Source organism: Artemia sp. Qi Xiang Cuo, chromosome 9, assembly GCF_049724085.1.
Source record: "Artemia sp. Qi Xiang Cuo chromosome 9, ASM4972408v1, whole genome shotgun sequence".
In the NCBI taxonomy this organism is placed as follows: domain Eukaryota; kingdom Metazoa; phylum Arthropoda; class Branchiopoda; order Anostraca; family Artemiidae; genus Artemia; species Artemia sp. Qi Xiang Cuo.
In genome coordinates this window covers 18,327,653-18,343,485 of record NC_142802.1, presented here as the reverse complement: position 1 = coordinate 18,343,485, position 15,833 = coordinate 18,327,653, and the positions used below count along the sequence as shown (strand labels likewise).

At 32.7% G+C, this 15,833-nt stretch overlaps 1 protein-coding gene across 6 annotated transcripts in view; it reads left to right on the top strand.

The window, feature by feature from the left end:
- Positions 1–14,790, top strand: part of LOC148948392 (PMS1 protein homolog 1-like) — a 104,755-nt gene extending 89,965 nt beyond the window's left edge. For all 6 annotated transcript variants that reach the window (XM_089093908.1, XM_089093911.1, XM_089093912.1 and 3 more), the window contains 4 exons: positions 2,271–2,450; positions 7,061–7,170; positions 11,351–11,505; positions 13,947–14,790. In XM_089093908.1, coding sequence (XP_088950034.1) covers positions 2,271–2,450; positions 7,061–7,170; positions 11,351–11,505; positions 13,947–14,114 — 613 coding nt within the window. In that variant the 3' untranslated portion in view covers positions 14,115–14,790. The remainder of the gene's footprint in view (positions 1–2,270; positions 2,451–7,060; positions 7,171–11,350; positions 11,506–13,946) is intronic.
- Positions 14,791–15,833: the final 1,043 nt, after the last annotated feature.

Below are 15,833 nucleotides of genomic sequence, written 5' to 3'. Positions count from 1 at the left end.
TGGGAACTGCATGAGGCATATGTTCAGGGTCCTGTAACTGTGAATACGCAACGGTTGGACTGTTTAAACTATTTCTGTGACTACATATTTTTATCTTGTTTTTTTCTGTTATCGATGGCCAGTTTTTTTCAGAAAGTCAGGTTCTTTAAGAATATCACCATGCACCAAAAATAGTTAAGTATAAATGCTCTACAAAATTGTTTAAACCATGACGACAAATTAAATTTCGAATAGGGATAAATCCTTTTAATAGAGAGTGATAATTCACAAAAATACTGGATATTTCGGTCACATTTGCATTGATCGTCATCAGCAGAATGTGGCCGCTCATGACGGTCACTGCACATGTGACCAAAATATCCAGTATTTTTTGGCGAATTGTCACTGTCTATTAAAAGAATTTGTCCCTATTTGAAATTTTCTTTATCGTCATGGAAAGGCAGTGTGGTCTTCGAAATTATCTATGTTTAAACCATCTCTGTTTTTTATATTTTTTTTCTATTATGGAGGATCAGTTTTTTTTTCCAACAAGCTAGATTCTTTAAGAGAATTAGTGTACAGCCGAAACGGTGTAAATGCTCTTCGAAAACTATTTAACAATTTGTGTAACTATACATTTTATTGTTATTTTTTCCTTTTTTTTCTCTGTTATATTGACCCGTTTTCTAAACGAGTCAGGGTTTTTAAGATTATTAGTATGTGACGAAAATAATTTCAGTTCAATCGCTCTTCCAAAACTCTACCTGTTTTAACGGTTGAGAAAAAAAGCATAATGCAGTTGGAAAACTCAACCCGTTCATGCAAATGAAGAAATAGAACAAAGAAAGAACGTGGGCTAATTGATTTGAAAAAAGCACTTTGCTGTGATATTCCAGACGGTTTAAATTCACAAAATGAAAATTTTACAAAAAATGTGCTTTTGCATAAAGACCGAAAGACTGCAAAATATTTTATTTTCAAGACTGTGAATCAGAAAATTTTGCATATATATATATATATATATATATATATATATATATATATATATATATATATATATATATATATATATATATATATATATATATTTATTATATATATATATATATATATATATGCAAATATTTTTTGATTCACAGTCTATGATATACATAATATATATATATATATATATATATATATATATATATATATATATATATATATATATATATATATATATATATATATATATATATATATATATATATATATATATATATATATATATATATATATATAGCTTTGTTTGTAGGCTGTACTTTGTGTTGCTATGGCTCTTATAATAATTATTGTTGGTTTAATTGATTATTATTTTTGACTTAAAACAGTGTTTAAATTCCTTTTAGTGTTGCAAACTCTATTTTCGTATTTCCATTTTTTTTTCTTCCGATAAGTTTATGTAAATAAAAAGCAGTTTGGGAAACGATCGGCTTTTTTTTAACACTATTTTGCCTTATATACAATTATTTTGCTGATTAGCCATTGTTAACCATCAGACTTTTGATCCACTTCTAGTCAACTTTTTGTCATTTTAGTGAGACCTAGAAGTGCAGAGAAGTTGGTGAAAACGATCTCTGGTTTTATTTGGAGTTAGTGGATTTGCTCGTCAGCCATTGTTAACCAGCATATTTTTAGTTCACTTTATGTCAACTTTAGTTATTTTAGTCTAGCCCAAAACTGTAAAGAGGTTGTTGAAAATAATCTCTAATTTTGTCTCAAGTTGGTGTATTTTCTTTAATTTTTTTCTTGGGGGCTATTGGGAACCTTTATTCCAGCACAATCAAACATTAGTTTTTAACCATAATTCGTTCTTTAAGTCTGTTCATACACCAAATCGTTCGGAAACGAACCCTTAATGTTAATGAAGAGAAAATAAACGTCCAGTGCAATAATAAATGCAGTGAGCTAATGTTTAAATCACAGTGGTTGGATTGAGAATGTTTGCTTCCGGCCCGTCTCGTAGTCAAGCGTCACTTGCGTTGGAGAACAAAAATTTTGGTCGAGCGCATTTAAGCTCTCAAATTATCACTTCATAAGCCAATTTGTTAGAACAGTGAGACGTTTGAGAACCCTGTTTCAATTATGTATTAATGCACGCTAGTTTTTTAGCTTAATGTTATCAGTTTTGCCCCAATTTTGAATTATTTATTTCAGTTTTTTTTTTCATTAATTGCTGGAAAGATTCGCTTTTCAATGTTATTGAAAGTTTTAATGTATATACGTTTATACTTCTAAATCTTCTTGTCCAGGACTCAATATTGTATTGTTGGTCCGTTGAATAGCTATTCTGGATGGGCAGTTGTTGTTGAGGATGTAACGGGCATATTGAATCTGTGGAGGGTACTGGAAATCAAAACATTCAAACAATTATTGATGTCTTCTAAGGTAGAAGCCGAGACCCTTAGTGAACCTCTTACCATCAGGAAATCGTAAGATCTCTCTCTCTCTCTCTCTCTCTCTCTCTCTCTCTCTCTCTCTCTCTCTCTCTCTCTCTCTCTCTCTCTCTCCCCCTCTCTCCCTCTCTCAAGCTCTGAAATAACAATTCAAGCTCTGGACTTGAGAAGAGGAACTCAGTTGTATTTTTTTATTTCTTAATTCTAGATTTGCTTCCTTTTTAAAATTATGTTTTAGTATTTTAGTATTTTTAGTATGTTTTAGTTATATTTGTATATATTTAATTCATGTTTTATTTAAATGTCCTTAGTATGTTTTAAACATTTTCTCTTTTTATTATATTTTACAGGTTTTCTTTTCATTTTGCAACAAAACAGCTTGTGCTACTTTTGTGGGTACCAGTTATATTTTTCAACCTATCAAATGAAAGGAAAAATCACAGAGAAAAAAAAAACAGGTTTAATAGAAAGAATACGAAAAAAAAAACGTTGAACAAATAAATTAGGAAGAAATCCATCCAGTGAAAACCGTGAAATGATGAAAATGTTTCGCCAGAGATTTCCGTTTAGCCGTACTTAATGCAACATAAAGAAAATTATAAACCGTGTGAAAAACACATTTGAAAAAAAGATTAACCTTAATAGAAAAAATGGCCGCTTAACCACAGCGACTACAGGAAGAGAAATAACTGTCTGATTGTCATAGACAGAAATTTTTCCTCGTTACTTTGCTCTAACTTTTTTTTCTTACCTTGTGGTTAGCCGACTTTATCTTAGACCTTATCTACTAAAGAAGGCTAACTCTACGAGTACAAAAAATATTATTTTGACTTTAATAAAGATAGCTAGACGAAGATAGGTACGATACTTTCTTTGGTACGATACGACGGGTACGATACGATACTTTTTCAGTAAATATAATTTGTACTTTACTGAAAAAATTCTTTTAAATGTTTTCACTTTTATAACTTTAAGAAATCAAAAATTAATTAAGATTTTAAGGAATAAATATCAGCATAGATATATTAAACTTACAATGCTCTTTTTTTCATTTGAATTTTTCCAGTAAAGTACAAATTATATTCTAGGTTTTAGAACGCGTAGGGTTTAGAACCCTACACAGATTAATTCCTGCTCGTTTTGAGTTTAACTTATTTTAATTTCTGATTGTTTTGGGTTTCATTTATTTAATGATACTGACTTGTGGTAGTTGTACGCTTGGTAGATTGTTTGATTCTATTATTGTTCCTTTCTGGTTTAATGGGGTTCTTCAATTTTTATTGAAAAATTTATTTTGTGTAAAAAATTTTTTTTGATTAATATTATATTAACACATGATATATGGTACTACCATTCGTTTTACGTATACATGTTGCGGGAAGGTGGTTGTTTTTAAAAGAAAGACTATATTAATCATCCAAGATATTGGAAAAATACAAAAAAAAAAAAGTTATTTTTACTTTGAATAAAAATAGCTTGACTTATAGAACTACTAAAAACAAAACATATCTGCAAAATATAACCTAAAATATAAGTAATGGAAAACGTATTTGAATTATAACACACCGCGATAGTGCTAATTATTTAAAATGGAATTCCATTTGAAAGTTTTTTAAGTTGTTTGTTATATATACCCCTTGGAGAAATAATATTTGGATAATTGAATAGCGTCATATTCGACATTCATTTTTGATTATACAAAAAAGATTTCAGAATTTTGGCGTAGTCTAGTAAAAATAATGTCTTCGGATATTTTTCTTTAGTGGTGTCTTTCTTTCGTATTTAATTTCTGCAATTTTTTTTATCTTCCTTTGTATTACTCCACTTATGGTTTTGTATCTTTTTAGTTGGCAGCAAAACTCATTTCTTCTTTCATCCATTTTTAGGCGATTATCATTAATTAATCTCTTTCATTACAATATTTTCTCTAAATTACTTCCTTATTTAAGCTAAAATTCTTAATCCATTCTTATAATGAACTTAATTTGATAAGTTTCCATGGATAAGTCTTGGTCGTGGGTATTGATTCTTCAGATTTATTAGATGTGCGAGTGCTGCTCTGTTAAATTTTAAAAGCTATGTTTAAAAGCTAAAAAATTACTAAAAGTTCAATCCAAAGGAAAAAGTTCCTAAAGTTCAATCTGAAGCCTAAAGCAAAAACAGCTACCAGTGCTGCTCTATTGTTCTGTTATGCTCTTTGCGCCGTATTATAAAATTCAGCTTCTTTAAAGTTTAAAAGCTTTGCTACCTTCATAAAATTTATCTAAAAGTTCAATGTTAAAGAAGTAGTTCCTAATCAGTGCTTCAATCTTAAAGTTCAGTCTGAAGCCCAACGCAGAAATAGCTACCAGTGCTGCTCTATTGTTCTATGATGCTCTTTGCGCCATCTTATAAAATTCAGCTTCCTTAAAGTTTAAAAGCTTTGCTGTCTTCATAAAAATTACCTAAAAGTTCAATGCTAAGGAAGTAGTTCCTAGTCAATACTTCAATCTTAAAGTTCAATCTGAAGCCCAAGGCAAAAATAGCTACCAGTGCTGCTCTATTCTGAGCTTTGCTCTTTGCTCCATCTTATAAAATACAGCTTCTTAAAAGTTTTGAAGCTCTGCTTCCTTCATAAGAAATATCCAAAAGTTCAATCCTAAGGGAGTTGATCCTATTCAATCCTTAAAAGTTCAATCTGAAGTCTACGGCGAACAGAGCTACCAACGCTTCTTTATTAGAGTTTTACTCGTTGCTGCTTCTCATGAAATCCTGCCTCTTTAAAATTTGAAAGCTCTGCATCTTTCAGAGCAAATTGTATGAAAATTCTATCTGTAAGAGAGTAGTTCTGTTTTTTTGTTTTCTTTTTTTCTTCTGTTCTTCGTGTGATGATTTAGTTGAAAGTGGCTTAGCTCAAAACTAGCTCCATAATTTTTATGGAAATTGGCAAACTAACACTGCTTGAAAAAATTATCTAGATAGGTCACAACTTTGGGAAAATTCGTTAAGAGACTTAATTTTGGAAAACAAAGTTTCATGTGAATGACATTCAATTCATATGCGTTTGAAGGGCAACTTATATTATTTTTTCCCCGGGATGATCCTATCGTTTTTGGTATCTATGATGCATGCGGAATTACGCAAGGGGACAAATGACTCCACGTTTTATTTTAGTGCCGCTTAAAGAGGAAGCAAGTAAGATTGATGCTAATTTGTCGATTGACTCCACGTTTTATTTTAGTGCCGCTTAAAGAGGAAGCAAGTAAGATTGATGCTAATTTGTCGATTGACTCCACGTTTTATTTTAGTGCCGCTTAAAGAGGAAGCAAGTAAGATTGATGTTAATTTGTCGATTGACTCCACGTTTTATTTTAGTGCCGCTTAAAGAGGAAGCAAGTAAGATTGATGCTAATTTGTCGATTGACTCCACGTTTTATTTTAGTGCCGCTTAAAGAGGAAGCAAGTAAGATTGATGCTAATTTGTCGATTGACTCCACGTTTTATTTTAGTGCCGCTTAAAGAGGAAGCAAGTAAGATTGATGCTAATTTGTCGATTGCCTCCCACGAGAATATAGATCCTATGAAAGTTATGTTTCTGTGTAGCCTAAATAGGAAATCGGAGTTGACTTCACGCCAGAATTTCTTAATTCAATTAATATTGCTGATTTACCACACTGTGACATAAAACTAAAGAATAACACAATAGTTGTGAAAATGCATAATTTAGATATTCCAGAGAGTATGTTCCATTGAAAAAGTCTGGTTGATGCTGAGTTATATAACAATGTAAATGAATAAAAATATAGTTATTGGGAAGCAGCTGGAAAAGAAGTTTTTTTGGTAGCTATGACATCCTTCAAAATTATACAAGATGATGAATGAATCTGAACAGCTGAAGCAAACGGCATTGAAAAAATGTCTGAGGTAAAGATGAATGAAAATGAAGAACAACAAGATCTGTAGTTAGAAGACATATGGCAGCAAGTATCACGATGAATCAAAAATGAAAATGGTTGAAAACCAATTCTGTGGTTTGAAGACAAGTGACAGTGAGGATCACATGGAATCGTAACGAAATTATTGCACAACAAAATTTGCGGTCAGAAGAGAAGCAACAGCGGGAATTACAGTAAATCCTATGAGAATACAAATCCTATAAAATATATGCTTCTTTGAATGATAAACCGGGAGGAAGGACTCAATTCACGCCAGAATTTCTTATTTCAATTGAACTTGTTGATATGCCACCTCATGACTTAAAACTAAAGTAAAACACAATAATTACTCTAATGCGTAATTCGAAAATCATGTATGTACAAGCCTAAGTTAAGTAATATATATATATATATATATATATATATATATATATATATATATATATATATATATATATATATATATATATATATATATATATATATTTCAAAAAGTTTTATTCTATCTTGTACCAGCTTTTTTTGGCTTTGGATGGCTTGCCATGAACGACAATTTTTGGCAACCTGGCGTCTTTCATCTGCTTAATGACCCAACCATCATAACTTCTCTTTTAGTATAGAAACAAACGATGCTGCGATGAGTTGTTAGTGGTAACATTATCATTCCATTGGCTAATAGATAATTGTAGTAGGAGATTCTTGAGTGGAAATTTGTAACATTTTTTCTTCTAGAAGTTGTTCAGAAACTATATGGGATGGCATCGTGAATTTAGTTACAGATGAATCTGTTGTCATTGACGAGCGTCTTACTTTCAATGGAGTTGAAGGTTCCCTATACAAAGGTAATATTCAATTTAAATTAATCGGTGAAACTAATGAAGTTAAGTAATCAACTGCATAAATTACATTTTTTTTTTGTATACGTATATATATATATATATATATATATATATATATATATATATATATATATATATATATATATTTAAATTTGACACCTTTTCAGCTAAAAAAAAGGTCGACTTCATCGACCCTTTGTCTCATTCCTCTGCTCGTTTTAACGCTTCTGAGACAACTGTGAAAACAGATTAGTATGGGCCACTGCGAATTTTTTACGTTATACTAATCAAAATTTCGAAGTTTTCTTTTGTGTCTCGTTGCAATTAGACTATCGGAATTTTGAGTTCTGGTACTTAAATACTGTTTGAAGTAGTCCTGAAAAGGGATTTTTTCTTGCTAAAGCTATTCTTCCACCCTGCGCGCGCTGATGGGATTCTCAGTCAGGGCATTTCAGACTGATGCTAATAGTCAGTTGATGATGTCTCGTCAGTTAAGTTAATTTGAGCTATTTCTTCTTCTTAAGCGAAAAAAAACAGACCCGAGTACTGAACATTCTTTTTGATCCGTACAGAATGGAAAGAAAGGTATAGATATATATCAACAAAATCAAAACTAACTATTTTGTCGGGAATGTGTCACAACTTGCCATAAATGAACATTATTTCATAAATCAGTATTTGTGTCAGCCAAACTGTTCGAAGTCGTGGTTTTGGTACTATACTGCTGTTAGTGGTAACCAGATTTGGTCGCGCTAAATTGACTGTTTACCTTGTTATGTTGGAACACATACATCCATCCCTGTAACTGATATCAAAGTGATTTTCTAGTAGTGGGAGGGGTTAAAATCAGAAATAATTGGCACTATATTTAATTATTTTTCATTATTCATTATATTTTTTTCATATGATTATATATTCATTATATTTCTCTATTCATGGGGACGAGTATTATTATATTAATTATATTTTCATTATATTTCATTGTCCAGGGGGAGGAGGTTCTGTAATATCTGGGGAGTCGATGTCGATGTGCTCTTATAATAAGTTAGATTTTGTTTTTTGTAGGTAGGCTGGTGAATGTAAATGCCTTCGATAATACGTTTACTTCGATAATACAAATGTTTGATCAGTTCGATAATACAATTTAATTCGATAATACAAATGTTTGATCAGTTCGATAATGCAATTTACTTCGATAATACAAATGTTTTATCAGTTCCAGAAAGTTTCTTTTTAATGAAAACTTGTTTACTTGTAATTGTTTGACGTTGTATCGTGCATCTGGGATATCTTGTGTATTTTGGATCATCTTAGCGTTGTCCTTCTTAGAAAGTGGGTCTTTCTACCGTTGATGAATTGTTGATAAGCAATTCCCTAAGCAATTGTTGATCCCTCTTGATCTCAGTACTTGATATAGTCCAGTCCCCGTCTTAACAACCGTCACGTGAACATTCGTTTTTTACTTCAATTCACTCTTCTTCCACTTTCGTTCTAGCTTATGCTGTTTCATCTTCGGAAAACATAATTATTAGGAAATAACTTCAGATCAGACAGTAGAAAATGTTAGAAATGCAAGATCATGATCGTGATAGAGCCTAAGTGACATCTTGGGCTCTAGGAAGGTCTTTCTACCGTTGATGGATTGTTGATAAGCAATCCCTCTTGATCTCAGTACCTGCCATAAATCCTGAACCCGCCAAGGGGTTCCAAGTTAGATTTAGAGGTAGATAACCAGTTTTATTCATCGTCGGCTCGCTTCCTATATGACGACAACGGGAGACTAGCATACGTTGTTTTGACATCCCGTCGTCACTTTATGCAACTGAACCGCTGGAGGTGTCTGTATTTGATGACATTTGATCAGGATGGTCGGTTCCCAGTGCTACTTCCGATTCTGTCTTTGTTGGATCTCTCAGATTGCCTGTCTTTTACAGTATATAGACAATGTTGCCACCCCTAGTGATTTATTACTATTTGTAGTGATTTTTCCTATTGCCTAAATAAAAAATCACATAAATCACTAGATTATTGAAGAAAGTCACTAAATCAACCCAAAAATCTCTAAAATCTAGTAATGTTTTTCCTCACCGTGTGGCAACCCTGTATACAGACGACGTTTTATGTTATTTGATAAGCTTGGCTGGTTCTCAGCTCTACTGCGGATGTTGAAATCGCTTACTGTTTCAGATTGCCTGCACTTTGATCTGTTATAGTGGCAACCTGTTGGGGTGGATAATTTGAATCTTTCTTTTTACTGATGCAAAAGAAAAATTTGTTTGAAACCTTTTTTTGCATTTATTAAAAAAAAACTTATCTTAGTCCCATCGGGCCCCCCTCCTTTCAATGCTTAATTAAAAAGAATAGTTACATAAAATGGAAAGAGCTTAGTAGGTAAATTGCCCCCCGTTCCATCTCCACTATCATCTAAAGAACTTATTGTTAAAGGCTCGAAAATTTGGGTTAAAGCATACAGTTCGAAGCTAAAGACAACACCATCCCCTAAGAAAGATGTGTACACCTATAGACATTGCTCAGAGACCCTGTAAATATTTCTTCGACATCCCATTGTCAGGGCGTCACTGTAATTGACTGAGCTATCGGAACCATCAGTATTTGATGAGATTTGATAAGGGTGGCCGGTTCCCAGTACTACTGTATATGTTTTCATTGCTGACTGTTTTAGATTACCTGTCCTGAATATAACGAAGGTATCTGTGATTGAAAATCAGATCTTGGGATATACAAAAGACTAAGTTAAAACCCAATCGTGGTCTTGGTCACTTTTGTTTTAGTGACAGAAACCACAAGTAGTATAGGTCTTGATAGATCAGTAGGTATTCATTTCAACAACTAGGAAATAGAAAAATATAGTTATCACGCTCATGCAAAGACAATTATTAAGTACATAAAATAACAAGGGACACTGAACCCTGACTGACAAAACATTCAAAGCAACGAAACCCAAACGGGGTGGTAGTTGGCCCTGATTTCTACCTTATTATTATGGGATGCAGATATATAAGGTAATCTACCAGGTTATGGCAGAAAAAAGCATGATTTCGACTATCAATAAAGATGGTTGCAAACAATTGGTGAAAGATATAGGAAAGATAATTCAATTGGACTCAGCTGAATGTTTAACATTCGAAACTTTTAATATGATTGACATTATATTAGTTTTGCACAAAGCCTCCACTCACAAATTTGTGGGTGGTCGTTTTTCAGATTGTCCGAAAAATGGTGTCTGTCAGTATCACCAACAAAAACTGTCGATAAATAACGATGTTTGATTATATGATTGTTGAAAAGTACCAATAGTAATGGTGAAATGATAGAACATTAATAACAAGCACATTACACCATTTAAGTTTTTTTGTGGAATATTCTTTTGTATTGATGTTCAATATTTATTCTGTTAAAAATCTGCACATATTAATCCTGACTGGCCCGCCCTTGACTGTTCTGTGGATAATGTGTTGATTTTGACTGTTTTTCCTGTTTTGGCTGATTTTAGCTGACTTGGCTAATTTTGTGACTAGACAATCCTGGAAGAGTACATTCAAATGCTTATTTGTTGGTGCAAATGTAGGAAAATAGTAAAAAATTAATTCCCTGCTTTCTTTTAAATTTAGTAAAAATTCGTTTTTACCATTTCTTTTTATAATTTGTTTCCTTCTTTTTCTCTCTTGTCATTTTTTTCTCACTATTTACTTTTTATTTTACAATTACTAATAAATAAAAGAAAACACAAGTAATATTCAAAAAGAACAAATTTACGGGGAGGGAGGTTTTTGACAGCAAAATAGGTGGAAGAAATTGAAGAATGTAAGGGAAAAGAAAAGTTAGAAAAAAGGGATTTGTTCTGTTAGCTGCTGTGAGGCTGTGATACTGCTGAAAAAAAAAGAAAAAAATCACAAGAAAAAATATTAGACCTGAAATTGTTTTTATATATTGTAAACATTTTTTTGATTAGTTGTACGAAAATACGTATACTTAGTTATAATATTTTTTTTTTATTATTAAATTTGATACATGATGAAATGTAGAGAATTCATTTTCAGAATCTTTGACCTTTAAAACATATAATTCAGCAAAAACATGCCATTCATCTAAAAAAAAAATTTTTCGCAAACCAATTTTCGCCTTTTTTGTTATTTATCAATTCTTATTTTATGTTTTACAGATTCAGTGTCTTCTGACGTCTCGTTGGCTATCACTGCATTACCAAAGAATGTGCCGTTCTTTGGTATGAAAGATGTTGAAGATATTTTGCAGAGATTGGTGAACGTACGAAATGTAGAAGATGCAAGGCCTCTTAAAATAAAACATTACCTACAGGTAAGTGTCTTCTCTGACTAGTTCGCTTAAATTCTCACTCTAATTAACTTTGATAAAATTTGCAACGGATTTGGTTGTAAATTTTCCTTTTCTTCCCATTTCTTTTTTCCGTTTCTGTCTTCTGTTTGTTCTTTTCCGTTTCTTATTCTTATACGGAATTTTAATGCCCAGCTGGTAAAAATAAGGGTAGATGGTATCCTAGCATGGGTAAATTTAGTATAGGAAAGAAATTGGTAACGATTTTAGACTGCTATAATTTTGTTGGTACAACAATCTAGTTGTAACCAATACAGTGTTTGGTTATAAAATGGCTCATAAGTTAACATGTTACTCACATGATGGTAAGACGGCCTATTAATTATGTTTATTTAAACCAAAAACTGTCAGGATCGATACAAGATGTTAGGGTATACAGGAAGATTGTTATTGATGTTAAAAGGAAAGATCACCCTTAAGTAGTGGTTATGGCTAATCTAAAGCTGAAACTTAGGAAGGGTAAATATTTTCCGGTAAGTTGTTATGTTGGTAGACTCCAGGATGAGAATTTGAGAGAAATATCTCAGGAACAAATGGATACTCAACTAGAGAGTCTAAAATTTGACAATATAGAAGAGGGATGAAATAATTTCAGGATTTCAAGTAGCAGATGGAGTCTCAGGGAGGATAGCTAGGAACATGGCCAGGAATATTAACGGAAATACTTTATGTTTAGCAGAGAAGAGGAGGGGTTTGTGCGAGAAGTATTTGTATGATAGATCATATGAAAATAAGAGGAATGTAAGGAAAGCAGAGAAAGTATGAACTTTGATTATTTCAACTGAAACAAGTTTCTTTTTTGTGCGTTTATTTTGAATAAAAGTTTTCTTTTGTCTTCCCGTTTCGCAGAACTATGACCCTCCCCCCTTGCTTGACCCCGCGTAAGCCAAACGCTCTAAGTGCTAGGAAAAAAACATGTTTATTCTAGAGCTACTTTGCTTTTGTGTCTAAATCTAAAAATAAATGGAGTAATGTTCACTAGAGACTAGCACTATAATGTCGGAAGAGCTGAATTCAATATCATCTGCACGTAGGGAAAGGATAGGGGGAAAAGAACATCCCTTCTCAGATTACTCTAAAGAACCTTCACAAGAATCATGGCTTTAAACTTTTTTCCGTGTTTTTGTTCAGTTTTCTGATCTTTAGGTTGTAAATCTTAGAAGTCTATACATTTCATGGTCTTTGAACGTTTTTTTCCGTATTTTTGTTCAGTTTTCTGATTTTCAGTTTTAAATCTTGTTCGAAGTCTATACATTTGGGGCTGAGAATTCACTCCCTAACGGTATTTATAATTTTTATGTTTCGTTAGCTGCTTCACCAAACAAAGGAATGCAATAGTAAATAAAATGTTTTGCTCATAAGCGTCATCCTCGTGTGTCCTTAGCCTGTCATCCTTGTCTTGACATAACCGGTTTAAGACAATCACGGCTCTTGATAAAAGGAAACCGACACTTAAAAAAAACTTTTTCGAATGCAAACAATGATTCGCGTAGCGCAGGTACTGATGTCCCGATTCTCTACCTTTGAACCGGAGAGGTATGCGTGGTTGGGGACAAATCATTTTACGCTTCTCGTGTCTTTCCTCCAAGTTTTCTCTAGGTAGCTATTTGAAGCTAGATTGACTCTTGTTGAGCTTACAGTGTCACACCATTGATTCCTATTCCAAACTAAATAATAAGGGACACCAGGGCTCAAAGCCCTGTCCTAATGGATACTGGATTGCAAGTCTGGCATGCACACCCCTCGGGAAAGATGGCCGAAGCTTTAAAGAGTAGAAGCTAATTCGTCAGTACAGCCTTCATTTACAGACGAAACTGTTTGAAAATAATGTGGGGTTCAGTAAAGTGGCATTATCAAATTACTAGACTTTAGATGATGATCATGGAGATATCAAGCAAAAGCCCTATTAAAAGTAAATATGGAGCGATAGCAATGCTGAAGAAGAATTTACTAGATCTTTTAAAGAGAATTGGAGTGCTAAGTGAAAATACCAGTAATCTTTTTTATAGATATATATATTTAGATGAATTACTGGCTAATCTAAATTTATGGCTCTCAATCATTTTTTTCTGGTCTGTTTTATTTCGCTTTCTAAGGCCCTCATGACCCCGGACCTTCTTGAGTCACATATTTGCAAATTCACAAATTTACAATTGAAAATTTAATTAATATTTAAACATTTTAAGTTGTGACTAATTTTTAACAAAGAGGGGGCTTGCCTCAACCACATCCTTCCTTAGGAGCAATTTCTACATTTGAAGTAGCACCTCCTAGAAAATGTCAAATGTCAGAAACCTGCATAAAAATAAGTATATTTCATTTAAAACATGTTATTCGGAATTTGCTAATCTTCTAAGTTCTGCCAACATTAGGTCAGTCTTTTTTTCTCCTTCTTTTTCTTTTAGGAAGAAGCAATGCGGAAAGTGCGTTCTATATGCTCTAGCGAATCTGAATTTTTCGACACCAAGGACATTTTCCACTACTTTCTCAATGAGCTTTCGGATGTTGAAAGTTGTCTCCACAACCGACCTCTTTTCTCACCCCTTGTCAGTGTCCTTCAAGTCAGTCAGTGAATTAAATCATAGTTGTTTCTACTTTTACTTTTATAACTGGTTTTGTTCCTGAAGGTTTTACCTCACCCTGGGTTCCCACTGATGTGATTTCACGCAAAAAGATTGCTTTTGCGTGAACCAATAAATTTCTTCTTTTTTTTGTTGCAAGTTTATGCGTCACATCGGTTCAGCGGCTGCGATGAAATATTTCTACTGAGTCGTTGAAAATCGTATCCGTTATTCTGAATTGAAAGTTTCATAAAACCATAAATTGCAAGTAACTGAGAAATTAGTCATATTTGTCGTAAGTTTGCCATTAATATTTGACAAAAATATGAGGGTCATTTTTTTGTCCAAGATTTTAATCTTTAGCGCCCGGGGGAATACTTTTAGTGAAATGAATATACAAGATAAGAATAATATTTTTATTAAGTATAGCTAGCCTATGCTGTTTAAATATCTCATAACATTTTTATGAGATAAAAATATTATGTTTATTATGTTTCTCTGTTTAAATATATCATAGTATTTTTTGCACTTCAACGGCTCCAGTGAACGGTTTTTGTGTGAATATTTTTGCAATTTTATTGCATGTGCTGTCGGTGAGCCGTTTTGTGTTGAAAAAATTCGCATGAATGGGAACCAAGGGTTACAATTTCATCTTGAATATTACGCCAATAAATATTTTTTTAACGGATTCGTTCTTTGATGGTTATTGTTCCATTGACGGATTGAAACATTTTTTTTTACATTTTGTTCAATTAAACATATGTTGATTCATGACTACCTTGACTAGACATGTCAAAATATAGAATACAGCTTTCTTCCCTTTCTGGTGGTTTAGATAGAGCTAGTAAGCTTTTTTGCTGCGACGGGTGTCAGGGATATCCTTGAGTGGACAATAGACTATCAGTAAACAGTCTGAAAAATACTTAATGCAAAGAACGTAGTACGTAAACGTAAACGGTCTTAGAAAAACTAAGCCTTATTTTCAGTAAACATAATTACAAGCTAGGGATCGTATTGGAGTGAATGTGCTTTCAAATCTGTTGATTGTTTACATCGGCCCAAGCAACTTGTTTTCTACACTCTTGACGTTGTTACGCATTATTCATCGGGTGCACTTTTCCAGATTTATTGATAAGCTTCTATTTCCACTCGAAATTGTATCGTAAGATCCTCATGATATACTTTGCCCCTTTACGAAAATAAGATTTAGTGTAGAAAAGATGAAGATTTTGGAAAGAATAAGAACAGAAACAATGAGAAAAGACTGACAATAAGAATAGAAAAGAAAATAACAAGAAGAATGAAATATCTCGAAAATGTAGACTAAACTAACTTTCACAAATAATATTCTGTAATATTCACACGCCAGGTGATTAAAAACTAAAAAATACAGTTCAAATGTATTTGAAGTCTAAGAATTGAATCTATTGATTGGAATACAATTCCTTCCGATTAAAGTGACTTGTGGATCCGTTCCATGGGCGCCCATAAGAGGGGGGGGCGCTAGCCCCCCCCCATCCTGGCTGAATGACGCTGCCTTAAATTTGTATTAATTTAAAAAACTTTTCCACAAAATCGGTTGTTTTTTTCGATAAAAAAAAACGAACAAGTTCTGTTCGTTTTAAGTTTTAATGTCGCTCCTTACTTTCAGTTAAAAAAAAATTGTTTTTTTTTATTTAATCATCATAAAAAGCACAAATAAAATGAACTTGCATCAGCCATCATCAAAAA